General features: G+C 44.0%; 1 protein-coding gene across 3 annotated transcripts in view; it reads right to left on the bottom strand.

Moving 5' to 3' along the window:
• The window catches only part of SLC23A2 (solute carrier family 23 member 2), an 86,797-nt gene that overhangs the window by 33,873 nt on the left and 26,043 nt on the right, over positions 1-26,881 (bottom strand). For all 3 annotated transcript variants that reach the window (XM_072148896.1, XM_072148894.1, XM_072148895.1), the window contains exons 2-3: positions 14,372-14,642; positions 4,976-5,074 (exon numbers count right to left, since the gene is read on the bottom strand). In XM_072148896.1, coding sequence (XP_072004997.1) covers positions 4,976-5,074; positions 14,372-14,476 — 204 coding nt within the window. In that variant the 5' untranslated portion in view covers positions 14,477-14,642. The remainder of the gene's footprint in view (positions 1-4,975; positions 5,075-14,371; positions 14,643-26,881) is intronic.

Below are 26,881 nucleotides of genomic sequence, written 5' to 3'. Positions count from 1 at the left end.
TGGGGGGAGATCACAATGTGAGAAGAAAGCCGAACACTGCCCCAAAAATACATGCAGCTCAATTCAAGGATTGAAGACATTCGGCCATGACTTATTTGCACAGTAATAGCAGTGATGGTGATGATACGGGTGCCCAGAGGATGCCATGACCATAGACTTCATGTGGCAACATGGAAATACCCCACAGGCCCTGAAACACAGAGGCTTTCCTTCTTAAAGGAAATCTACCATCAAAATCCATTGTGATAAACCAGAGACACTTACTCCTAGATTCAGGAACCGTTATTGTGCTATTTGTCTTATATTTGTTATCCATGTCCTCCTTCCTTCTAAAATCAACTTTTAAAATTATGCTAATGAGTCTAAATAACTCTGAGGGGGTGTTACACAAGCCCCTCTGTGCTGTAACTCCACAGGCTGTAACATAGTGTAAGAGCAATTCCTCCCCATTACTGTCTGAGATTTCATCACGGACAGGAAGGGAGCAGAGTGGTAGGGGAGACAGTGTAGCAGCCTGTAAAGCTGACGTATGTAGGGACTCTCGTAACACAGCCCCCCCCCCCTATGTTTAACCGCTGATTTTAGAAGGAAGGAGGCCATGGATAACAAATATAAGACGATTACCACAGTCACGGTGCCTGGATCTATGAGTAAGTGTCCCTGGTTTATCATGATGGATATTGACGGTAGATGTTTTATGTAAAATCTCACCTGTTTACCTATAAAAAATTAAATTACTTCCAAAGGCATGTGAAAATGAGCAGAGATGCCATCCTTTTACATAATTCTTATAAAACCAGCATTTCCCGTGTTCTTTCCATCAGACGAGGCACCACAGGATCCTCCGAGGTCATGAACGAGTTTTCCTACAAAGTTCTCAGAACTATTTAAAAGAGGATTAATGTCAGATTTTCGGACTTGCATGCATGTCATGTATTAATACAGAAACCGGGTTTGGACATCTGCCTAACTAAGACAGTGACCTTAAACTTTACAATCTGGTCAAAGACTGCGCAGATTAAAACAATCCTTGAGCCTGCCAAATTGACCAGCCACTTGCCAGATCTGAAATGTGCACTAAATCCCGTATTGTGGGGATCAGGTGCTTTCAGACGCGGCAGGGAAATATAATCTCCAAAGAATTCCAGAAGACAAAACCCCCCAAGGCTGCGGAGCTCCTGTAAGGCACCCCCTAAAGGTGATAATGGAGGGGCAGCCACAGGGTGACAACTGCTGAACCAGAGCCGGCTTATGTGTATAGCCCCATAAATCAGTGGTCCCCAACATTGGGACTGGGACACTAAGCCCTGGGCCACAGTCACAGCCAGGCCTGGAGATGCAGAGGGGCCACACTGCACCAGAATAGCAATACTGGTGCTATGTACCCCGGTCAGTGATGGAGGTCAGCAGTACACAGCATATTAGGCTGAGTTCGCACCTGCGTTGGGCAGGTTTTGCCGTTATGGTCTCCTAAAATGGAGAGTAATGGGAACCCCCAGCAGTTTACCCAGTAAACTGCTGGCTCCCCATACTTGTACCCAGTAAAACTGCTGGCTCCCCATACTTGTACCCAGTAAAACTGCTGGCTCCCCATACTTGTACCCAGTAAAACTGCTGGCTCCCCATACTTGTACCCAGTAAAACTGCTGGCTCCCCATACTTGTACCCAGTAAAACTGCTGGCTCCCCATACTTGTACCCAGTAAAACTGCTGGCTCCCCATACTTGTACCCAGTAAAACTGCTGGCTCCCCATACTTGTACCCAGTAAAACTGCTGGCTCCCCATACTTGTACCCAGTAAAACTGCTGGCTCCCCATACTTGTACCCAGTAAAACTGCTGGCTCCCCATACTTGTACCCAGTAAAACTGCTGGCTCCCCATACTTGTACCCAGTAAAACTGCTGGCTCCCCATACTTGTACCCAGTAAAACTGCTGGCTCCCCATACTTGTACCCAGTAAAACTGCTGGCTCCCCATACTTGTACCCAGTAAAACTGCTGGCTCCCCATACTTGTACCCAGTAAAACTGCTGGCTCCCCATACTTGTACCCAGTAAAACTGCTGGCTCCCCATACTTGTACCCAGTAAAACTGCTGGCTCCCCATACTTGTACCCAGTAAAACTGCTGGCTCCCCATACTTGTACCCAGTAAAACTGCTGGCTCCCCATACTTGTACCCAGTAAAACTGCTGGCTCCCCATACTTGTACCCAGTAAACTGCTGGCTCCCCATACTTGTACCCACACTGTTGCTTTTGCCCCATAAAAATATGCTCGCTTTAGTGTACCATCCACAGATCCACTAACCTTGAGTGCCCTCCATATGACACATAAAACTTTGCGCATCAGCAGATACTGTTCAATGAAACATCTCCCAATATGGTGTCAAGCAGCTGAACACCTTTTCAGATCATGGCCGAGTGTTGTGGAATCATCCAGAAAATCTCACCCAAGATGCAGTAAATTGGTTGTATAAAGTCACAGAGAGGTGGAGAATTTATCACTGAAGTCAAGCTCTCCCTGACTTAGGGTTGCTCCATGCCCTGTGATTGCCACAATTCATCAGACATCAGAAAAAGTCTTATAGCGATGTCCCTGGACAAAACAATTACAGTGAGAAGGGTGAGCTTGACTTCAGTGCTAAATTCTTCTGCCTCTAGGACTTAATAGAATTTTCTGGATGATGCCACCACACTGGGCCATAAAAGAAACACAGTCTATGCTGACAGGTAAAGAAAAAGTTAAGGTATAGAATAAGTTAACAATTTTTAATGTTTTTGCAATCCTTTTCAACCCACGTTGAAAAAAAAAAAAAATTCCCTCAACCAAAAAAAAAAATGAAAATGGGTTAAAGCTAAATAACGCAAATATAGTTTTCTTGTGTGAAGGGCAGAAGCAGCTTCGGTGCAGTGAATAGATGAAGCATTTTCCGGGCCATGGCATGTTCCTGCCTCGGGCACCTCGTGCTCGGAGAATGGAGTGGCCAATGTGTAAGATGAAGAAGGAGACAGAGAAAGATGATCATAGAGCAGAAACCTCACATGACCGACAGGACAAGGAAGTGTAAATGCAAACTACCAAGAATGAAAACCCTCCAAAAAAGTGTAAATCCAGCAATTGTTCCTCACCCTAAGAGGTCATAGGTCACGCTTGGGTTTTTTTTCTGCTGGCCCCAGCTCCCCTCTGTGCGTCTTCCCAGCCATTCAGCAGAGCCGCGAGGGGTAACTTCCCTCAGGACACAACTTCTATAAAAGGAACTTGTGTCTTACTGATTAACCCCTCCAGTCTAGTCCATACATAATCTTAAGCGATCCGGTTTTTCCTATACAGGCAGTCCAGGGGTTACATATAAGATAGGTTCCATAGGTTTGTTCTTAAGTTGAATTTGTATGCAAGTCGGAACTGTATATTTTATAATTGTAGTTCCAGACAATTATTTTTTGTCCCAGTGACAATTGGAGTTTCAAAAATTTTTTGCTGTAATGGGACCCGGGATTATCAATAAAGCTTCATTACAGACACCGCACAGCTGATCATTACACCCCGGGACTATAGTAACATCCAGAGCCTTCACCAGAGGTCACAGGGGGCAGAGGGGTCTGTCTGTAACTAGGGGTCGTCTGTAAGTTGGGTGTCCTTAATTAGGGGACCGCCTGTATTCCGAAAACCTACATCTGGCTGTACTAATACACATATTGTATATCCTGATCCATCTCTTACCGCTGAGCTTTAACGTGAAATATTATCATTCACAGCCAGTGATAAAAGAAAAAAATTATACTGTCAATTTCATCCAAAGTGACTGCTCACACAAGCCGGGGGCTAAGGAGTGATGCCTTATGGGTACGCAAGACAAACATGACTGCTGATATAGGGAATAACATCCAGACACAAGACAATGCAATGTGACAGCTCTATAGGGTAGAGACATGGTAATATGTAAGGAAAAGCAAACACTGATCACTGAAGAAGTGTTACACCCGGGGGGGAAGCATTATACGGTGGGATCAAGTATTTGGGGCGCTTGGTGGAATCCATTTATTCCTCTGCTGATCATCTGAAGACTTTGTGATACTGTAGACCAGCCCCTGGCACTTCTGCACATCTTAAAAACGATACAATAATTATTACAGGGCACCGTGTATGTTGACTATTTAATCCCAATATATGAGAGGGGGGGCGGGGATGTGTTTTTTTTTTCTATATGCAAATGAACTACTAAGAGCAGTGGGGGAGGAGCCATGTCTGCTGGTGCACCCGTTTTATGCTTAATCAGTTTCCCAGATCCAGCCACCAGCCGCCTCTTTGCGTGATGAATGACACCCCTTGAAGAAAAGTTTTGTAGAAGGAAGAAAATGGGTAAACCAACAGAAGTAGACCCATTTGTGGTGTACCAAGAAGCTAATTTGCATAAAGATAAAAACTGAATTCTCTCTGTAATAAATGCTAATACGTTTTCCAGGATGGGATAAGGAAAACCGTGCTTCTTTTGCTACCTTTTAAGGCAACCCTTTATCATCAAGGATGACTTTCAGGAAGCCTAATGACATGATATGGGATTAAGGCCAAACTAGTATATCTATTCCAGAAGGAACAGATTCCCAACTATATACAGCACTGTTTTTCAACATGGTTGGGTTGGGTAGGGTACTGGTTTAGCCAAGCGAGAGGCTTTTTTACTAGGGTCAAGAAGTAATCATGTCATCAGGCTTCCTGAAAGTCATGCTTGATGTTAATGTTAAGGGGCATCAATGGCTATAAGTCTCCACATGTCTACAAGGTGGACTTAAATGGCAAAATCTCTGCAAGGAGAATTCTTACTTTTCTTAGGAAAACAGAAAAAGTTGATCTGGAAAGACTATAAAGTGGCATATGCGATACTGGTTTAACTTGTCGGCGGATTTTGTGGGGTCTAGACTCCCTTTGAGCACCAAATATGTTGCCATCTACGTCTATACGTAAAAGAAAGCCCTACCTTCTCAGCGATTGCACTCTCCGTTGTATAAATCGCCATCAGTTCTGTGTCTTCTGTATCTTGATCCACGCTGGGTGTAGCTCCTCCATTGATTACCACCTACAAGGAGCAGACAATGGTTATATAGTAGATGAGGTATACAGTGGGAGTATATGTTCCTATAGGGACTATAATTGATACCAGTTGGACATGGATGATGGATACTGAGGGCACTCTACCATCATAACACAGGATGGTCCCAGAGAAGAAAAATGGAAGTCATGACCTCCTATGTCCTACCCCTCTCCTACAGACCCTGCACTGAACATAAAGCAAACTATAAGCAAACGATGGGTCATAAATACATATGACCCCATCAGTGAGACATCAGAGCAGTACCAAAGGGCAACATCTATGTAGAAACCATCATTGTCTGGATTTCCCCAGTACATATATATAGTATATAGCAGTGCCGCTTCTTTATTTGCTCTGCCTCACCTCCTGCTATTATTATTCCATATAGAATACAATACATTCAGATTACACGGGTATTTAATGGCATCATTGGGGGCAGATCTATCCCACAGTATAAACGCTCCATCATTTCTCTCCCTTCAGAGTTGCCCTTTGGAAATGTAACATTTACACACAGAAGCTAATATTTGTTCTGGAACTGTATAAAAGTCCTGTCCGTACAGATCCACTATTTCTGTACTTTTCTCATATTCTTATCAGACTCTAAAAAGGGGAACCTTGGGAGGGAACTTGACAGATTTCTCATTTCTCCCCAACTATTATACCAGAAGAAGAGGTCATTAATCTTCTCTGCCCGAAACTTTAACCTTTACTACACAAAAGCGTTTATATATAAAGTTTAAATAGCAACTATCAGATGTACAGAGAAAAGCAAGAACGACATGACATGTGATACGTTATCATGGGTATGAATAGCCTGTACCCTAGTTTAGCCAAACTTGTCCTTCTTTACTGCCCTGGAATACAAACCTAGGCTCACGCATGTTTAGGGCTTATTCATGTAGAACTAGGATGCTAGGACTCCCATCTCCAGAGCAATGTTCAGACTGCAGACTACAGTGTGCAATATCCACTTGTTTGTTGATACTGTCAATGTCCATTCTGTGCCTGCAGGTGCCACAAATCCGTGCAGCAGTAAGACCTGCGCTCATTTTACGGGCCGGCCGCCCGCCACATTCATGATGCAGCAAGACCAGGTAGCAGGGCTGTGGAGTAAGCCAAACCTCCCACTGCGCAATTCCCTTAACTCCAACTCCCACATACATGATAAAAGTGATAAAACCAGTGATAAAACACCATATTATTACTGTAAATGTATCACAATTATGACACAACCAAGTTATTGAGGTTGAACATAAAACATTTAATCAGAATACAACCTTAGAATTATAAACTTTAATAAATTGTTATTATGCAAAACACTATGCTGAAAAAAAAAACTGTTTTTAACAAAAATGTACTGAATAATATTTGTTTGTCTTGGAATTTGTTTGTATAAACATCATCATCTCCATCAGAACCTCCTTCATAGATGACCTCAAGTCTGACCTAATTATTGTAAGGCTAGAGAACAGCCTCTATACACTGCAGACATAAGAGCAGACATTTCTTCCCCTCTGATCTGTAGGGGGAGGAGCTTCACCACGTTCAACTCAACTAAAAGCCAACATCCTTAGATCAGGAATAGAACAGACATTTATATTCACATTCCAGAATTTCAGCAAACATTCTGATGAAGAAAAAAATGGTCCCTGACTCCACAGCCCTGTGTGGCGGCCTCATTGTAGAAATCAATGGGGGCGGAGAGTTGGCCACAATTTGAGCCTGAAACATGGTCATATACGTGAGGTCTAGTTGTGTCCAAAGGCTTTAATTGAGAGCTAGAGAAAACAGTCCATTTCATCACAGTCTACTTGGATTAAAGTACAGGCAGCCCCCGGGTTATGTACAAGATAGGTTTGTTCTTAAGTTGTATGCAAGTCGAAACTGTATATTTTGTAATTGTAGTTGCAGACAAAATTTATTTTTGCCCCAGTGACATTTGGAGTTTCAAAATATTTTGCTGTAATTGGACCAAGGATTATCAATAAAGCTTCATTACAGACACCTTACAGCTGATTATTGCAATCTGTAACTATAGTAACATCAAGAGACTTCACCAGAGGTCACAGGGGGGCAGAGGGGTCCGTCGGTAACTAGGGGTCATCTGTAATTCCGGTGTCCTTACGTAGAGGACCGCATGTATCCGTTTAATTGCCTTATGGGCATTCAAAGTGTATGGTATCCATCCCCAGCCTTATTAAAACGTAGACCTTATGATGCTCTAGTGATGTAACTTTCACTGTGCCAGGTCTTTAATGCTCCGTGTGCGCCTCTGTCTCTTCTCTCCATCCCCCCCCCCCCCCCCCCGCCTTTCATTCTTCCTTCTCTCTTCACATGTTCAGCCAAAGTAAACATGCATAGGAATAGCTGGCAGCATCTAAAGAACATTGTTATAGTATAGTTTTGGCCACTGTTATACTTCCAGCTTAGTTTAGATTAAGGCTACATGTACATGGGCGCTGGTTTTTTGCCATGTTCTAGCTGTCGTTTCGGTGGGTAGCATGTACCCATGTACTTCTATGGGCTGATATACATGGCCATGGTTTCCACAATCCCAAAGGGGAGTTTGTAACCTCAGTAATTACAAAAATTATCAAATAATCTAAACAATATTTGTGTAACTAAAAGCCATTAGTAGGGTCTGGAGTAGGAGATCATAAATCTGTCCTCGTGCAGGACCCCAGGCCGGGTACATTATCTTTGGTGTCACTTCCAGGACTTGTCCCACCACAGATTACTACAGTAAAGTTTTGGTAACTTTAATAAAACAAATAACCAGAATTGGCCGTATCAGCTGTTATCATTGGCACCAGGATGTAGCATTAGCACATGGCTAGAGATACGCTGCAGGTTTCTGGCCTGACTGCACAGAGTCAAATATCCAGAACATGACAGAATAACAAAAGTCCATCCAGATACTTGTCACCCAGTCATGCGGATGAGGAGCTCTGCATTGTGCTGGGCAAGGTATACAACATTGGGCAGCAGATAAGAAAGTGCCTGCGCCATGGAGGAGGATGATGGAGAGTCACGAGACGTCTGCGGCCGCCTGAGTCACATCGTCTTCTACCGAGTGATGACTTCATGTGACTCAGCACAATTACATCAAGGAGACGCAGGAGCAATCTACAAGGAAACCGGAGCTTTCTATACAATGTAATACAATACAAAGGCCTCATTCATTGCAAGAGGATCGTCTGTAGATACATGTATTTATTACTGCACTGAATAACCGAGGGAGATTTATCCAAACTGGTTCAGGTGTCATCAGGTTCAAAATGGTCTATATAAAATCACATCTGCAACTCGATTGGTTAGTATCATAAACTACTCCAATTGCCTGCAGAAAGCCCAGCTCCTCCTGCTCTAGAGCATTCTGGTTTCAGATACAATCCTAAATTAAATCTGCCCAGCAAATCCTGCTCTATAACATGCTGCCTGCAGATAGGACACCATGTACAATCTGCTCAGCTCCTCCAGATCCACAACATGCTGCCTGCCGATAGGACACTATGTGCAATCTGCTCAGCTCCCCCTGCTATATAACATGCTACCTGCAGATAGCACACTATGTACAATCTGCTCAGTTCCTCCTGCTCTATAACAGATTTCCTGCAGATAACACAGTATGCACAATATTCCCAGATTCTCCTGCTCTATAACATGCTGCTTGCAGATAGGACAGTACAATCTGCTCAGCTTCTCCCGCTCTGTAGGTTTCCTGCAGATGACACAGTATGCACAATATTATCCTGCTCTATAACATGCTGCCTAAAACTTTTTTTGTTTAATATAGATTTTCAGAACCATTTCCATTCAGCTGGATTCCCGCCTAACAATCTTTTCCTCCATTCCGCATAATTATACTCTACACTAGGACTCTCCATGTAGTTGGAATAATTGTATACATGCCTAATTTAGAAATTCTGAGAGGACCAGTCCAGGATAAATTGTATAAATCTTGTCGGGTTATCTGATATAAGCTGTGATGCAGACTGCGAGGCTCCTATCATTCCATGTTACTTTATCCTTATCTCTGTTTTCCAACAAATTCTCTGAACCTTCACCCAACAAACTTCAGTAAACAGCGGTGTGATATCACCAGTGTCCCTGATCATAGCCAAAGCTGAACTTTCCTCCTCCGAGATACGACCGACATCCATACAGTGACTACATAATGGAAATTCACAGCTCTGCACCCATAAACTCATTACATGGTGTGAAGGCAGCCTTGGACCTTGGAGACATCCGACCAAACGCACATTGTGCAGACCGCGATCCTCCTCATCCCCCACTATATGCTTTATAGGGTTTACTAGCCAAATTGTACAGATGGGTTGTGACCAAAGGTCGCACTAACTTTTTTTCCCAGAAAGGGTAAAAATACTCCTCTTACTATTGTTGAGGAGTAATTTTAGCCAAGGAGGAGTATGAAAATGTTTGGATATATATAAGGTCCCGCCGGGATCACATAGCACGCCGGGAGCATGACGAGGAGCAGCCGTATGTCTCCCCTGGGGCCGGCGCTCACGTAGCTCCCACAGATCGCTGCATCCTGCTGAGTGGTCCGGCGCGGGCTGCAATTGCGCTACTGAAATATCCCTCTTTTGCAGCGCACGCCGGTCTGCTCAGCCTGTGCGCTACAGGGAATAATTGCCAAGCAGAACTTTACACATGGCAATTATTTTGTGGGGTAATGGCGCCTCATCGTGACGCGTGGTGAGGCGTTAATGCGATCTTTGGTTGTCACTGTCCCAGAGATCAAGGAGTCGGACCAGGCTATCATAGTTTGGGGGTGGGCTGGTCTTGCTGACCTGTGCGGCTAGATCTACTGCTAAAATTAACCTGTCAGAAAGGTTTAATTAGGTGAACAAAAACATCTTTTAGGTTGAAAGGCAATCAGTAAGAAAATGTATTCTCAGAGTTGGGGGCGGCAGACAGGCATAAGCCACAGCCAGGGGGGGCACTGCGACGGACAGGAGTAAGCCACAGCCAGGGGGGGGCACTGCGACGGACAGGAGTAAGCCACAGCCAGGGGGGGCACTGCGACGAACAGGAGTAAGCCACAGCCAGGGGGGGCACTGCGACGAACAGGAGTAAGCCACAGCCAGGGGGGGGCACTGCGACGGACAGGAGTAAGCCACAGCCAGGGGGGGCGACGGACAGGAGTAAGCTACAGCCAGGGGGGGGCGACGGACAGGAGTAAGCCACAGCCAGGGGGGGCACTGCGACGGACAGGAGTAAGCCACAGCCAGGGGGGCGACGGACAGGAGTAAGCCACAGCCAGGAGGCAGGTTGTTGCCACATGCCCAATGGTTGTTGAAGAAGCATGACTATAGGTTCTAGGCATACAATGAAAATTAGTCATGCTCCTCCCCTCAGGCCCTGTACAATGTATTATTCAAGCTTGGACTGGAGTTTTCCTTTAAATATGAGAATATATGTATTAATGCTGTAGATGGCAGAGAAATGATTCACCATCTATTAATGGCCTCGGCTCTCGCACAGTACAGCACATTATTGCCTCTCTATGAGCACAGGAACGTTCTGGTGTATAATGTCACATCTCAGGATACAAGTAGGTGGGATTCGGGAAGAGAGGAGGCTGGAGGAGTGCGGAATATTCTCCCCAAACCGTAAAGAATGCTACTTTAATGAGCGGCAAAGGAGGAAGTTTCCATGGCAACCAGACAGTTGGATAAAAGCAGCGGATCTGGGACACGAGGCGGATAATTAAGAGTTCTATTAAAAAAAAAAAGAGGGTAAAAATAAGATTTGAGATATCAGCGCTCCATGTTGTGTAGACTCAGATAACCTTTCATGAGCGCCATCCAACAACACAAATTAAAGGAGAAATAAATTGCTTTTATATTCCCACACCCAGTACATTGCACAGAGAATCACTAGCCGCAGCACTCAGGCTCCGCAGGAGAGAAGTCAAGGGGTCCTAATAACATCGGCACAGCTATCACATACTGTTCTGAAAGTTATCACATCATATGAAAATCACCCTGTGCGGGTCTGATCTGCAAGTCTGGCATACTCATAAATCTGCAGCATGAGGGAAGGGGGAATGAGGGATCAGATTCCTCTTCAGCCAGTCACACACAACCAACATCTGTCTCAAGCCCCACATTCTCCCCCTCCCTCAGGAATTCTCTTCAGCCAGATACACAGCCAACGTCTGCCTCAACTCCCTCGTTCCTCCCTCAGGAATTCTCTTAAGCAAGTCATCCACAGTCAACTTCTTCCTCTACTCCCTCATCCTCCCTCCCTCACACAGCCAAAGTCACGCTCAAACTGTATTTTTGGAAAGCACAGGTTGAAAAATCAAAACATAGTCCATGATCTTCCATGAGTCACAGGAAGCCTTTTGCAGAGATACACGCACTTTTACACTCAGCTTTATAAATTAGATTTGAATACCCTTTCTATCTGGTCCCCTTTAGGCCAACAAGCGCTAACTAAAAGGGAAACGTCAGGAGAGGTGAGAAGTCCTCTATAATGGTAATATAGATCAGCAGTTTTGACCGTACAAGGCTGCAGACAGTGGTAGGTATAGGCCTTGGAGATCAGAGTGACCATAACTTGGTGTGCTTTGTTAGGATTGGGAAAATTTATTTATACAGGTAGTCCCCGGGTTACGTACAAGATAGGGTCTGGAGGTTTGTTCTTAAGTTGAATTTGTATGTAAGTCGAAACTGTATACTTTATAATTGTAGATCCAGACAAAAAAGTTTTTGGGCCCAGTGACAATTGGAGTTTAAACATTTTTTGCTTCAATGGGACCAAGGATTATCAATAAAGCTTCATTACAGACACCTTACAGCTGATTATTGCAGTTTGGGACTATAGTAAAGCATTCAGAAAGCTTCCCCAGAAGTCAGAGGGGTCTGCCTGTAACTATGGGTTGTCTGTAAGTCGGGTGTCCTTAAGTAGGGGACCGCCTGTATAGCAGGACTGTGGTGAGCACTATGGACCATTGGTGTGCGAGATCTCTTCAATGAACACAGCACAGTCCCTCTCCTCTGCTCTGAGTCCCTGCTGTAGAATTCAACCAGAAGTTTATTACGGCACAGGGAAGGCGCCAAGCTGTGGGATCTACAGTGCATTTTTCACAGTCCTGCTGCTACTAAAACACACACAAAGGCATCATCACCAGGGACAACACCAAACACTGGCTGTTCTTCTTGTATGGTCCAAACTGCTGACCGATTCTCATTCCCTCTAAGTAAAAATATTTATTAAAACAAAAGCCTCTGGGGGCGTGGGGGGGGGGGGGGGGGGGTTATCAAAGTGATATAACAAACAAAAAAAAAAAAAACACAACAAACAAAAGGGTTGCACACAAGTAGTAATCATAATGCTGAGGTTTCCATAAATAACATGCTATATATGTATATCCGGGAGGTCGGTGCCGTCACATACAATCCTAGTAAGATCTTCACTCACGGACAACGTTCACTTCCTATGTACATTCCAAAGACGCTTTGTGCCAAGTAATTCGCAACTTCAAAAGGAAAAACTACAAGCTTCACACACAATAAGCGCTGCCTTATCAGATACAAGTTACTTCTGCCCTGGCATAGAGGTTATTGAGGTTATGAGTGTTGATAACTCATAGATAAAGAGCCGTTTCCGGCAGGGCTATAAACATCATAGAAGCGCCGGCACTTGGAGACTGCCACCTGTAGTACACGGGTGAGACAGGTGAGGAATCCTACAAGTAACAGGTAACCCCAGTGCTGAGGGCAGGACATATGTGATAATCTGCATGGCCCAGAGCCTAGACACTAAGCCCTATTAATGAAGACATTATAGAAACTTCTCCCAAATTGGGCCACGGGCCGATGATCTGCCTGTGCCGTGTAGAACTTCTCAATAAGTCTGTAACATGTTCTTTGATATTTTCTGACAGGAAAGTTTAGTGTCTTGTAACCATGTACCTATTGTAGGGTTATACATGATCTTGAAATGTGTTAATTCTATTGGGTAGTATGTACTATAAGAATTTACCCCTCTCCAATGTGTACACATTTATCTATTCTATACTTTTTATATGTTACAGCTAAACATTTGTTAACATCTAGTCTGATGCTTTATGGTTTTCAGTAACAGTTTAATTTTACCTTTACTGTCAATCCCCATAATATATGTGATAATATTGCTGATGAAATTTAATGTATTCTTAGATCAATGTTTTAGCTCGGTGTTAGGCTACATTCACCAGCCTTACGGTAGTATGGCGGGCATACATCGGCGCCGGGGAGAGGATGAGGGGAGATCACCGCTCCATAGAGTTACATAGGTCCCGGCACCGTATACAGAATGTTGCAGTGCCGCGCGTGTGCTGTGCTCCCGTACGGCGCAGTGAAGCCATTGCGATGTATGGGGGATGTATGTACGTCCCCCATACGTTCGTGTGAATGTAGCCTTATTCTGTCCTCACGGATGGAAATCTTTGGGGGTCAAAGCAGAGAGATCAGAGAATTGGGAAGTTGGAATTGAACATTTCTTATCCATTTAGCTCTACATGGAGAAAGCTACAGTCAGAGGTGTTAAGCAGCAGCGTAGGTGGGATACTTTCAGCTGAGTCCTGAGCCAATGTTATACAATGTGTATGGCTCAGATTCTAATGAAAACTATCAATGACCAAATCTCATAAACGGATCACAGCAAGACACGTCTGGCCATAACCATGCTTAACCTACGGTAAGACTGACAATTTTACTAGGGAAGTGACTCATTACAACAAAGCGGTTTAAAGGACAGGATTGTATTTTAGATTTATGAGAGATGCAAGTAAAGTTAATGGCAACAAGCAAATAAAACTCGAAAAAAATTCCTGTTTTATAATGATTACGTGCAGAACAACCGAGAGGAATCTGAAGAGTTGTTGTAACCAGACAATGTTAATGTCTGGTTAGTAAAGTTCTCCCATCATGTAGCTATTATGGGATGAGTTATAGATCGCCTCTATAAACTGCATGTTGTAGATCATAGTGTAAATACCAGCCTAGGCCTAAGTCCTAAAGCCTGTAGTCTGCGTACATGAAGTATTTACTGGACTGCACCTTGAATCATTGGACTGAGCTCAGCATGTCGGTTCAGGTCACTGATTCTAATGACAACTCCTTAATGCACAAGGAACAAGTTTGTCGGAACAAACTTGTCCATGGGACAAGCAACGGGCTCTCCAGCTACGAACCAGTCAGCGATAACAAGTTACTCATAAAGGATCCACTCGCACAGTGGTAAGGAGGAGCCCCTGGTCCTTACCGGGAGAGTGAAGAAGGCGCTGTGTTTTGGTTCCTCCTCATACTTCCCATCGGTTGAGTTTGTGGATTCCATCGCCTTAGATGAGGGATTCCGACCAATGCCCATCGCTGGAGCAGTGTCCACTTCTGTCTTGCCTCGGCTACGCCTGGCTTAAAGGGAATTTCTGACAATGTAGTCCTCCTGTATTAGTGGCCTCAGGGATCAGAGAGATGGGTCTGCCACCCTGAGCATCCGGACTGACAAGATCTCAATGGACGGTCTTCAACGATACCTGGAGGTGTGAAAAAAAAAAAAGAAGTGGTTGTTAAACATCAAAGCTGAAGTAAGGACGTAGTGCTGGGAAGAGACAGAACGTGAAAGGCTGGATGATACACCATAAACTGAGCTACTATCCAGATACAAAGCAACGGATTCGGAATTTAGAACCTTGTGACTTCATAAAGAATCAGTCTGCTTGTTCCCAATCAGTCGGTGACTACTCTACGTTTCCATTACCTCCTTCTCTACAGAAATTCTGGTAACTGTATTAATGGCTTGTCCTCGAAAGTCTCTTGAGGGCTGACAGTTCCAGCACTAAACAAGTGAATATTTGGAAGCTGCAACTTTTATCCCACTTTTCGGCAGTAAAGAAAAGGAAAAAATATTTTATTTTTCAGCCATAACTTTTTGCAGTATTTCTATTAGCCCTGCGATGCCTTCTACATCGCTGGTAGTCAATGGACAGGATCAGAGTCTCCGCCGCCCCCTGCAGCGTAGCCATCAATCACCATCAGGCAAGTTAGGATATGGGAAATGGTTCTTTTTAGTACATGATAATGTTCGGAGGGACTACGCACATCACTTCTAGGGTTAATGGAGATGAGGATGTGGTAATGACAATCCAGATTAATGTGACTATATATATGACATGCGCTGGTAATAGGGTTCTGGCTGCTAAGGAGTTAAGACCCCTACTGAAGAGGAAGGATATTGATCTGAGTTATCGATTGCTCAGAAATTATTTACCACCGCTGTAATCACTACTTAATAGATTATAGATTAACGGCATGCACTCTTCAGGAAAATGCCAAAAAATCCTTTATTTTATGAACTCATCTCTTTCTCCAGGCCGAGAGTAATGAGAGGAGACTGAAAAGAGAATGAGCTCAGACCCTTACATAAAGGTGATTCCGGTGTTGCCCGAACTACATAGAATCACACAAAAGAATGACATTAATCCCACTTTAATCTCAAGTGAGCATTAAGATGTTCATACATGTTGTGAGGGTGAGGTTTCATTGCGATTACTCAATCCTTTACCTTACCAGTTATTAACCCCAATATCACTGAAACGGAGTGGGATTCTTGGGTGCCACCAGAAAAAAAAAAATTAGGACTCAACCCCTAGGAAGTTCTCCATAGCCTTCAATCTTGACCTCTGGAACCAGATAGCGATTCTCTGGTGGTCCAACCCAACTCTAAAAATGTGCCCACCTTATCAACTCCTACAGTCTAGCTATGGGACTGGTGAACATAGCCGGGTCTTGTCTACTGGAGTTCTTGGAGCACATAGAATCAGAGCCAAGATTCTTCATTAAACAGCCTGGAGCTAGGCTTAGGCAATCCTCTGCCAAAACTAATACATACAAGCCGTGCCAGGAGCTCAGTACAGCGGGTGAATGCCAATGTGCCTGGTCCACTCTCATGGTTGGAGAGTGAACATTTCAGTTTGCAACATTTTCTGGTTGTTAATAAAGCTCCTTGATCAAGTTTGTCCAAAAATAGGCAATCACTTCTTCGTGATAGCCCATCTGTAAGCTACAGACATACCCCCTCTTTGGTGGCCATCTTACAGAGCTAATAGGCAAGATGAATGAGGAAACGTAGACACCAAAAGTACAAGAGATTGCCACTGCGACGTTGTATACTCGCCTATACTCTTCCGGGAGGAAGGATGAACAATGCTGCTCCCAGGGAAATGCGTCGTTGGCCAAGCAAGTCAAGTAGATAAATACAGCTGAATGTTTTCGCCTTCTACATAATACATATGGTAGAGTGAGAGGCCAAGTTTTTCTGGGCTTCTGAAAATGGATTACAGTAAGTGACGGATGGATCTACAGGATTATCAGCCATCCATGATTAGGTAAATTCCAAGGCCAGCTTAACTCATACATGGGCAGCTTATATATTCCAAAGCCTTTACCAAGCGGCAAAATGTACCTCGGTGACCCATACGTAGAGCCTTGCCTTACCACAGAGACATATGCATTACAGGTCACCATACGGTAGCAGGTAATGTATCCTTATTCTTGTCTATCAAAGGTAAAATATGCCCCAAATTAAATTTCTTCCCCTGAACAAGTCATGAGGAAATTGCTAAACAGACCCTCAAGGCTGTAGGACCCCATTACGGCCATAGGAATATATAATCAATCAATGGGGGAGATTTATCAAAAGTGTCTGAGATCAGAATTGTTCTAGTTGCCCATGGAAACCAATCAGAGCTCAGCATTCATCTCCCCACAGCAAGTTGTTAAATGCAGGCTGGGTGCTGATTGGTTTCCATGGACCACTAGGGTAGTTTTACATCAGACACTTCTGATAAATATCCCCCAATGTCACTATACAGGCAGTCGCCCAGGTTACATAACAAGATAGGGTCCCGAGGTTTGTTCTTAAGTTGAATTTGTATGTAAGTCGAAACTGTATACTTTATAATTGTAGATCCAGACAAAAAAATTTTTGGCCCCAGTGACAATTGGAGATTAAACATTATTGGCTGTAATGGGACCAAGGATTATCAATAAAGCTTCATTACAGACACCTTACAGCTGATCATTGCAGCCTGGGACTATAGTAAAGCATTCAGAAAGCTTCACCAGAGGTCAGAGGGGTCCGTCTGTAACTATGGGTTGTCTGTAAGTCGGGTGTCCTTAAGTAGGGGACCGCCTGTAAACATAAAGGTAATAGGAACATGGCAGATAATCAATTACATTACCAACATTTTGGTACCTGGGTTGAGTTCTACAAGTTTTATAACTTTTCTCTTCAAATCCTACATAAAAGATTCCCCTATATTTTAAGGCTAAAATGTGATATTTTTCTGCCTTATCTTGAGTACCATTAGTTGAGTAATTGAAAAAAACAAGAATATACAAAACATTATTGTCTGCAGAATTACAGTAAGATGACTAGGAATGAGTTGGATGGTCTTTATCAGTCATAGGACAAAACGTTATAGAGAATAACAATATTCGGAGCGCCTTGTGATCGCAGCACTTGACAACAAAGTACTCAATTATATGAACATTGCAGAATACGCAAACAACAACTTAGGTAACCAAGAGCGGGATCTTATCCAACACACATTCCCCAGGACTTCTGCTTTATAGACGGCCATACACATTACAAAGAACCATTCAGCCACCATTAGGCTAACATAGCTAGTTTTTTTTTTTTTTTTTTAGATTTTTATGAACAGGGGTCATCCTGTGACACAAACCAACCAGGATTTGGCAAGTGCAATCAACAAGCACAAAGTTGAATGAAAAGTTCAACCCATTTGGTGCATACAGTTCATCTGTGTAACATCACCCTTGCCTTACTGCAGATACTAGTGACTGTCTCTATACCGTCTCTAACATCTCTCTACCGTCTCTTCTTAAAACTTAATCTTTCTAACTGAACTCCTTGTCTCTCCATCTACTAAACGACCCAACCCTGACCTCTCCATCTTGGTCTGTGGGATCACTATAGCACAAGGCAGCAGGCCCGCGGTCTTAGGGTTGTGCTGGGCTCTGACCTCTCCATCTTGGTCTGTGGGATCAGTATAGCACAAGGCAGCAGGCCCGCGGTCTTAGGGTTGTGCTGGGCTCTGACCTCTCCATCTCGGTCTGTGGGATCACTATAGCACAAGGCAGCAGGCCCGCGGTCTTAGGGTTGTGCTGGGCTCTGACCTCTCCATCTCGGTCTGTGGGATCACTATAGCACAAGGCAGCAGGCCCGCGGTCTTAGGGTTGTGCTGGGCTCTGACCTCTCCTTTGCACCATATATTCAATCCCTTGCTCGCTCTTACTGTGTGCATCTCAGAAACATCTCCAGAATGAGCCCATTTCTTACAATAAAAACCCATAAAATGGTAATCGTCTCACTTTCGTCTAGACCAGTGGTTCTCAACCTGTGGGTCGTGACCCCAGCAGGGGTCGAACGACCAAAACACAGGGGTCGCCTAAAGCCTTTGGAGCCCCAATTTTATTGCGTTTTCACTGCAAATCGCATGGTTTGGGGTCACCACAACATGAGTAACTGTATTGCGGGGTCACAGCATAACAAAGGTTGAGAACCACTGGTCTAGACTAATCTAACTCCCTACTAATTGGTCTTCCACTCACTAAACTCTCTCCTCTACAATCTATTCTCAATGTAGCAGCCAAGCTTGTCTTTCAGACCAATGCTACATGGATGCCTCCAGTTTGTGCCAATCACTGCACTGGCTGCCTGTCTCCTTCCGAATCAAGTTTAAAATAATCACCCTCACCCACAAAGCTCTGCACATTGCTGCACCTCCCTATCTCTCTTCTTTCATCTCCGTCTATTATCCAACCTGTGCTCTTTGACCTGCCAATGATCTTAGATTATTCTTTACCTTAATTCAATCCTCTTATTCACATCTCCAGGACTTCTCTGGAACTGCACCAATTCTCTGAAATGCACTACCTCAGACTATAAGACTAATACCCAACCTCCAAAAAGTTTTAAACATGCTCTGAAAACTTCTCTCTTTAGGTAGGCCTATCACATTCCCTACCTGCATGAATCTTTAACCCATCCTATATCCTCCTCCCGTCCGTTATGCAGCAAACACCAGATACCAAGCTCCAGGCTTCTCTGCAGTCCCAGTGACCCTGGACTTTGTATACAAGATGCGGCTGTTGGCTGGTTCAAGCAGCAGCATTTTTATATATTAGACAATTTTATTCCGTTCCCTTACAAAGAATAGCTGGACCATTATACAAGCTCTTATACCTCTAGTGTCACCCTCTCATCCTCATAGACTGGAAGCTCTTGTGTCACCCCCTCATCCTCATAGACTGGAAGCTCTTGTGTCACCCCCTCATCCTCATAGACTGGAAGCTCTTGTGTCACCCCCTCATCCTCATAGACTGGAAGCTCTTGTGTCACCCCCTCATCCTCATAGACTGGAAGCTCTTGTGTCACCCCCTCATCCTCATAGACTGGAAGCTCTTGTGTCACCCCCTCATCCTCATAGACTGGAAGCTCTTGTGTCACCCCCTCATCCTCATAGACTGGAAGCTCTTGTGTCACCCCCTCATCCTCATAGACTGGAAGCTCTTGTGTCACCCCCTCATCCTCAGACTGGAAGCTCTTGTGTCACCCCCTCATCCTCATAGACTGTAAGCTCTTGTGAGCTGGACCCTCACCCCAATTGTTCCATATGACTGTTTGCACTCTGTAATGTAATATTATATGATTGGTAAAGTGCTCCGGAATATGATGGCGCTATATAAATAAATATTATTATAAATCACACGGTCTGCGGCCAGTTTCGAAGCCAAAGATCATAACCATCCCAGTGGATGGAAGGTAGAAGTGATCCCATAAAATTATTGTTACAGTGTAATAGTGTATATAACCTAATGAAAACCATTCAGCCTCAAATCTCGCCCAGATAAAGTAAAGCAAACTGTGATATGGCACTGCTGATATTTGGGGTGTATCCCATCCAATGAATCAACAGTAAGCGCACTAGATCAACACTACACGCTAAGGGTTAATGGCAAGTACAAACAAGCAGCATCATTTCCCTGTTCCTGCGCTCTGGGAGGGGGACTATTCTGGCTTCTCCCACACTATAAAAACAGGCTAAAGTCAATAGGCTGGGGGGCTACATGGAGGATATAGTGGGGGCAGCGCCGGATTCTAGGAACATCTTATTACGTCAATAAGAGCATAAAAAATAGATAGGAAAACGATGCAAAACATTGCGTTACTTGTTCTTGATCGCTTGCGTTTAGGTCTTAAAATCATCTTCTGCGATCAGGAGCAGACGTTTGCCATGGGAGGGGGGGGGGGGGGGGTTGATTACAAGAATGCCCATTTGTGAGAGCTCCACATAGACAACCAACATCTGAATAGGGCAGTGATGGCGAATCTTTTGGGGACAGAGTGCCCAAACTACAACCAAAACCCACTTATATGTTGCAAAGTGCCATCATGACAATGTAAGCAGTAACTTATTGATCCGTCCTGTATCACAGGTTTTCATCGTCTTGGGGTCCTGAGCTCACCAATACAATAGAAAGATGATGTAGAAATTTGGATTGTAGCTTCCCTTCAGGGTCCCCTAAAGAGGAAGGATCAGGAGATCCAGAGCAGGAGCTCCAATGACAATCCATCTCTATCCACACCTTCTTGCTCCTCCTGTAGTCCTGGCAGCCAAGGATGTTGCTTTAAAATAGTGCTGAGCGTGGCGCGTCCTGGACTGTATTGGATCACAGGGGAAAGCCTTGAGTCGTACCTGGCAAACTATGTGTTGGTATAATGCCATGAGTGCCCACAGAAAAGGCTCTGAGTGCCACCTCTGGCACCCGTGCCATAGGTTTGCCACCACTGCAATAGGGGTTATCCTCTATTGCAATGTAAAGGGGGTCTTGAGTTATATTCACGTTGCATAAAACACATTTGGGAAAACCCAAATTTTATTTTTGCCAAAAAGCCAATGGCCAAATCACAGACTGAGCCTTGGATTTTTGCTGCAGTCACAGCTGGGGGGGCTACATGCTGGTTCCTTTTTTTCAATGGGGCCAGTAAGTGTGTCCATCAAGCTCTTAAACTTCAAAGAACCTTTCTCCATTGGGGAATCGGGATGAAAACAATTGTGTGAACCTTAGGCGTCCTTTACATGTTCCAGTTTAGAGAGTTTTCTCTCTTACGTAGTTATTGTTACTCATTTATAACCGGGATAGTTTCCTCTTCCTTGAGCACACAAGACATAGTACAGTATAGTATAAAAGGAATAGTAGAAAAAGAATCTGAATGTAAGGGGTGGGGTTTATAATTAAGCTCCTCCCATCCATCTGCAACTAACTAGATTCCGAGTACTAACCAGATACAGTCAAATTCATATCATCTGATCGTCCGACCTCTTGTCTTTCTACTGTATCACATTCTTTTTTAGGGTTAGTATCCCTTTAAAGGAAATCGACCATAAAAATCTAGCATGATAAACCAGGGACACTTACTCATAGATCCAGACACTGTGACTGTACTAATATTCTTCTAATTGTTATCCATGGCCTCCTTCCTTTAAAAAGCAACGTTTAAAATAATGCTAAGGAGTCCAAAGGATTCAATGGCTGTTACACTGAGCACTTCCCCCTCCCACGGTGAGACAGCCTATCAATCTGCAGTACAGAGGGGCTCTGGTAACACCTCCAGAGCATTCCTGTCTCAAAAGCATAATGTTAATATTTGATTTTAGAAGGAAGGAGGATATGGTTAGGAAAGATTACCACAGTCCCGGTGCCTGGATCTATGAGGAAGTGTCCCTGATTTATCATGATGGATTTTGATGGTAGATTTCCTTTTAGACTAGGAAGTTACAAATTTTACTATGAAAAGGAGTTTTTCAAAACCAGTTTTGCTGGTATCTGGTTACTTTTAAAATGTTTACTTTCCAAAAAATAAGCCCCATGTATCTGACACCTTCAATCTCATTAGTGATGCAAGTGTCCAGCACTGCAGGGGTTAAATCTGCAAGACAGACCCAGGTCCTGTGCACACACAGTGGTCAATGTATAAGGTTGTGTGTTTTGGGGGAGCGACAGGTGACACTCTACAATAACACTGATGTCACAGACTTTTCACCCCTATAATGACGTCAGGCACAATGACATAGCAAAAAGAGAACCGGTCTGAGAGGTGACATGACACGCGGCTGTAGAGGTATGTAACACATCCCAGGCTTGTTATGTAAGGAATAGAATGCAACATGTTCTGTAAAGACTGCCACATACAGGGAAAGGGCTCCCAGAACTGAATTACAGATCCAGAAAAGATCAGGACAACAAGAGGTTTTGGGGGGAGAGGGGGGATTTTTATGGGTTTTACAGGCCCTTGGAGGGAGAACAGCAGTAAAATAAGACACAAAAAAGGGATACTTGTCCTCATTGGTCCCTCTGTTCCATCACTGTTTGAAGGGGTCTTTTCATTGCACATCAAGTATAGCGCTCTCCATCTTGCAGTGCTCATATCAGGTACTACAACTCAATGCAATTCACATGTATAAGACTAAGGGTGGTGGCAAACATGAAATTTTGAACCCGTTTTTGGTCCGTTTTTAAGCAGTCCATCCAAAAACGTATCTGTTTTTGACCAGTTTTAATTAAGATAATTGGTAAAACCTTGTCAAAAACTGATGAGTTCTACGCATGCGTTTTTGGACGGACTCCTTAAAAACGGACCAAAAACGGGTTCAAAACGCCATGTGTGGCATCACCCTAAGGCCAGGTCTGCTGGCCCCCACGTGATCTGGTCTTCTAGGCAACCCACCTCAAAAACAGGTCACATGCAATAAACAAAACCGTATGCGTCCTGTTTCTTTCTCGTGTTCCCTTAGACTTCTATGGAGAGTCCATGCCACAAAACATTTACCAATTTTTGCTAAATTCACAGTGCGGTGACTAATGTATAGATAACCGGATTTACCATTAAGCTTAATGGGGCCGTTTTTAGATGCAAATTGCACCTTAAAAAAAAAACAAAAAAAAACCAGTTGTGTCCACGAGGTCTAACAGTGATGCTGCCTGTACTGTGATCCGCACATATGACCGGTACACGGATGACACCCATTTGGCATCATAGACTTCTATGGGAAGGACACAAAGACAGGAATAGAACCTACTGTGGTGGGACAGCTTCAGGACCACCAGATAATCAGTTTTGCCCTGGAGAAGTCCTAATCCAGTCTTATTAACACTATGGTTTTCTGACAGGACATGCTGGCACTTGTAGTTCCTGAAAGAGCAGAGGAGCGGCTAACAATGGGTTAAGCAGATAAACCTCAGCAGAGGCAGGAGCCTGGTAGTGAGAGAAGGTCTGAACCCAGACTGATCCCCAGATTAACACCAAGATCCCCCTAAGCTCCTTGCGGAGTCTGACAGAGTTAAGTCTTGTGTGTGAAGGTGCACGGATAAGACGCCCCCTCCATCCCGCAGGAGCGCTCCCTACTAATATCCTGTCTATTGTGGAGCTGCACAGGAGGAGACATATGGTGAATCATCACCCGGATGAATCAGTGTCCTAAATATGGCTATTACCTATTTCACAAGTGACAGCTAACATTAACCCCGTCAGCACAATGACACGGACCGGTGGGTATAGAGATATGGGGGAGGGATAGCCCCCTATTCCAGGTCATGTTACTACCAATGCAGTTACTAAAACTATATCCTCAGGGATTATCTTTGGTTGCAAATACAGGCGGTCCCCTACTTAAGGACACCCGACTTACAGACAACCCATAGTTACAGACGGACCCCTCTGCCCCATGTGACCTCTGGTAAAGCTCTCTGGATGCTTTACTATAGTCCCAGACTGCACTGATCAGCTGTAAGGTGTCTGTAATGAAGCTTTATTGATAATTCTTGGTCCAATTACACCAAAAATTTTGAAACTCCAATTGTCACTGGGGCAAAAGAAAAAAAGTTGTCTAGAACTTCCATTATAAAATATACAGTTTCGACTTACATACAAATTCAACTTAAGAACAAACCTCCAGACCCTATCTTGTATGTAACCCGGGGACTGCCTGTATATCATATTATCACCAAAAAAAGTAAACGCATGAGCCCAGAGGTGCACTGGGGGCAGGACAGCCACCGACCATGCATCGACAAGCTCATTTACATAAAAGATAAAAAAAAGCTAAATCTCTCAAAAATAAAAAAACTTTTGGAAAACGTAATTTATTAACACTTTGTATGGGTGCTACCTATAACTTTTGGAGTTAATAGACAGCTGGTTGACTTACTTTAAAGTTTGGATCGTAAGATAGACTACTATTGGCTGAGTGTGAAAGGGACTTCCATCCCTCTGCAAGTAATATTAAAGGGCATCTACCACCAGGATCAAGGACTGCAAATGAGCACGGGGAGGGGCTCCAGGCTCCATAGGTGTTAATGGAACCTGGAGCCCCTCAGACTCATTTGCATACAGTCCTTCATCCTGGTGGTCGATGCCCTTTAAAAGGAAATCTACCATCAAAATCCATCATGATAAACCAGGGACCCTTACTAGTAGGTTCAGGCTCCGTGACTCTGATAATCTTCTTATATTTGTTATCCATGGCCTCCTTCCTTTTAAAATCAACTTTTAAAACTATGCTAATGGGTCTGGAGGGCTCCTGAGGTCTTACCAGCACCCCTCCATGCTGCTGCTTCACAGGCCATTAGACTAAGCAGGGGCAATTCCCCCTCTCAATGTGTGATGTAACATCAGGCAGAGGGAGGTGGGAAGTGCTCCTGCAGTCCATGTTCCAGCTGCACAGGCCGTTACACTGTCTCCCCCCCTCTCTTTGCTCCCCTAGCATCCCCCCTCTCTCAGCTTGATATAATCTCACTGCAGCAGAGGAGGTTTCAACACCCAGGGGAGGGGGAAATGCAGCCTGTAAAGCTGCATCACGGAGGGGTTCTGGGAACACCATTGTAGTACGCTGGTGCGTATGATACATTCCCCCATAGTGTTAGTTTTCCCTACATTACATTCAGGAACATGAGGAATCACGTCACATCATGGAATTATACGAAGACATATAAAGACGCAAGGCAAATTATGCCGCCATGTGGTTGCCATCTATGGAAGAGCACTAAACACATTGGGGGAAATTAACGTACCCTTCCCTTGCGCGATCCGGAATGTCCAATGATAATGAAGTCTGCCGCAATTCACTTACATCATGCACCTGATTTCCTGAATGTGTCGCTTCCCTGCTCAGGTCCACAGGAGTTCACCATCTTCCTCCCGGTGTATGCAAGTGCAAGGTTTGCGACACAAGCTAAATTAAATGCCGCGTTTCGTCCAAATCCGTAGGATCGTCCGACGGCCACAACCCCGAGTTGTGTTGCATGCAAGCCTACTAAATACCTGTCCCAGCGGCGGGATCCCAGAAAACCCAACGGAAATGCACAGGCGGGACCCTTAGTAAATAAGCCCCATTGTCTAATCCCAATGTGGCTCACTGGCTCCGCAATACACAACTAAAATACATTTCAGAGAGTCCGATAGCCCTGCACCGTAGCCCACAACATCCTGGTCCTACTCTGCCAGATTAAACATTTCCCTGCCAAAGGGGAAGCTGGAGAAGACGCTCTACACATGGCGATGCAAGAAGTGGCGCTGCCAGGTACATATGCTGCTGAATATAATTATATCACACGCAGTCTGCTGCGCCGCTCACAGCTACGGATTATAGGCAGGAATAATCCAGAATATAATCTGGACCTATTCACTTATACAATGTGTGACCTACAATCCTGGCAAAGCCGTAATAAGATTGTACAGCAATGTAATATCGCTGATACCCAGTTAAAATAAAACAATATGAATAAAATTAAAAACATAATTAAAAATAAAATATAAAATAGCAATTGTAATAATAATAAAAATACAAAAAGTATATTATAATAAAATGTGAGCAACATACATTTTTGAATAAAAGTCTAAAAAAACTTTTTAATAATAACAGTAGTATTACATATGAATAGTAATAAATGGCCAGTTCTGCAGTGGTCCCACAATAATGATGTCGCTCCAAGCTAGTACAGTACCGTAATTTCTACAATTTCCTATCCAATGTCAGAAGATTACATCAGTAAGTGCCAAACTCTACGACCCAGCGGCACAAGGAGCAGGAAGAACCAAACAATGAGGAAAAGAAAAAACTTCTACATTGGAATTTCTCCAAATTACACAGAACTTCCCCCTCTCATAAAACATTTGATGTTGCATTGAGAAGGTAACTTTTTGTAACCCCCCCCCCTCCCTCCCCCCATGTATTTATCTGTGTATTTATCTGTTAAAAAGTGAAGATCCTGTTTCGAGCAATTGTACTGATGACCTTGTGACTGCAAGGTTAAAGGGGCGCGACAAATTATTCTTCTCCCCTATCCTGTGGGTCACATTGCTGGAGCATAGGTCAACATGCGTGATCACCCCTACAGTTCCTGTGTCCTTAATGTGTGGACACAGACACATTTTTAGAATTTATTTACCTCCCCCTTTTTTTTTTACATAGTTCATCTTAAGTGAGACATGTTGGGGGTAAGTATTAATTACAGGAAACACTGAGGAGCAGATGGAAAAATGTTTGTGGTGCCTGAAGTCTTTCACCTCCCCTTTCCCTATAGCAGCTTTAGTTTATTAGATGCAAGGACTACCCAGTTCTACGGCTACAGCTCTTATGGTTTGTAGAATCCACAGAAATCACAGAAACAAGGTTACATCCATCTGATG

The sequence above is a fragment of the Engystomops pustulosus genome, chromosome 4, assembly GCF_040894005.1.
Source record: "Engystomops pustulosus chromosome 4, aEngPut4.maternal, whole genome shotgun sequence".
In the NCBI taxonomy this organism is placed as follows: Eukaryota; Metazoa; Chordata; class Amphibia; order Anura; family Leptodactylidae; genus Engystomops; species Engystomops pustulosus.
The sequence above is the reverse complement of the archived record's forward strand: the minus strand, read 5'-3'. Positions and strand labels throughout refer to the sequence as shown.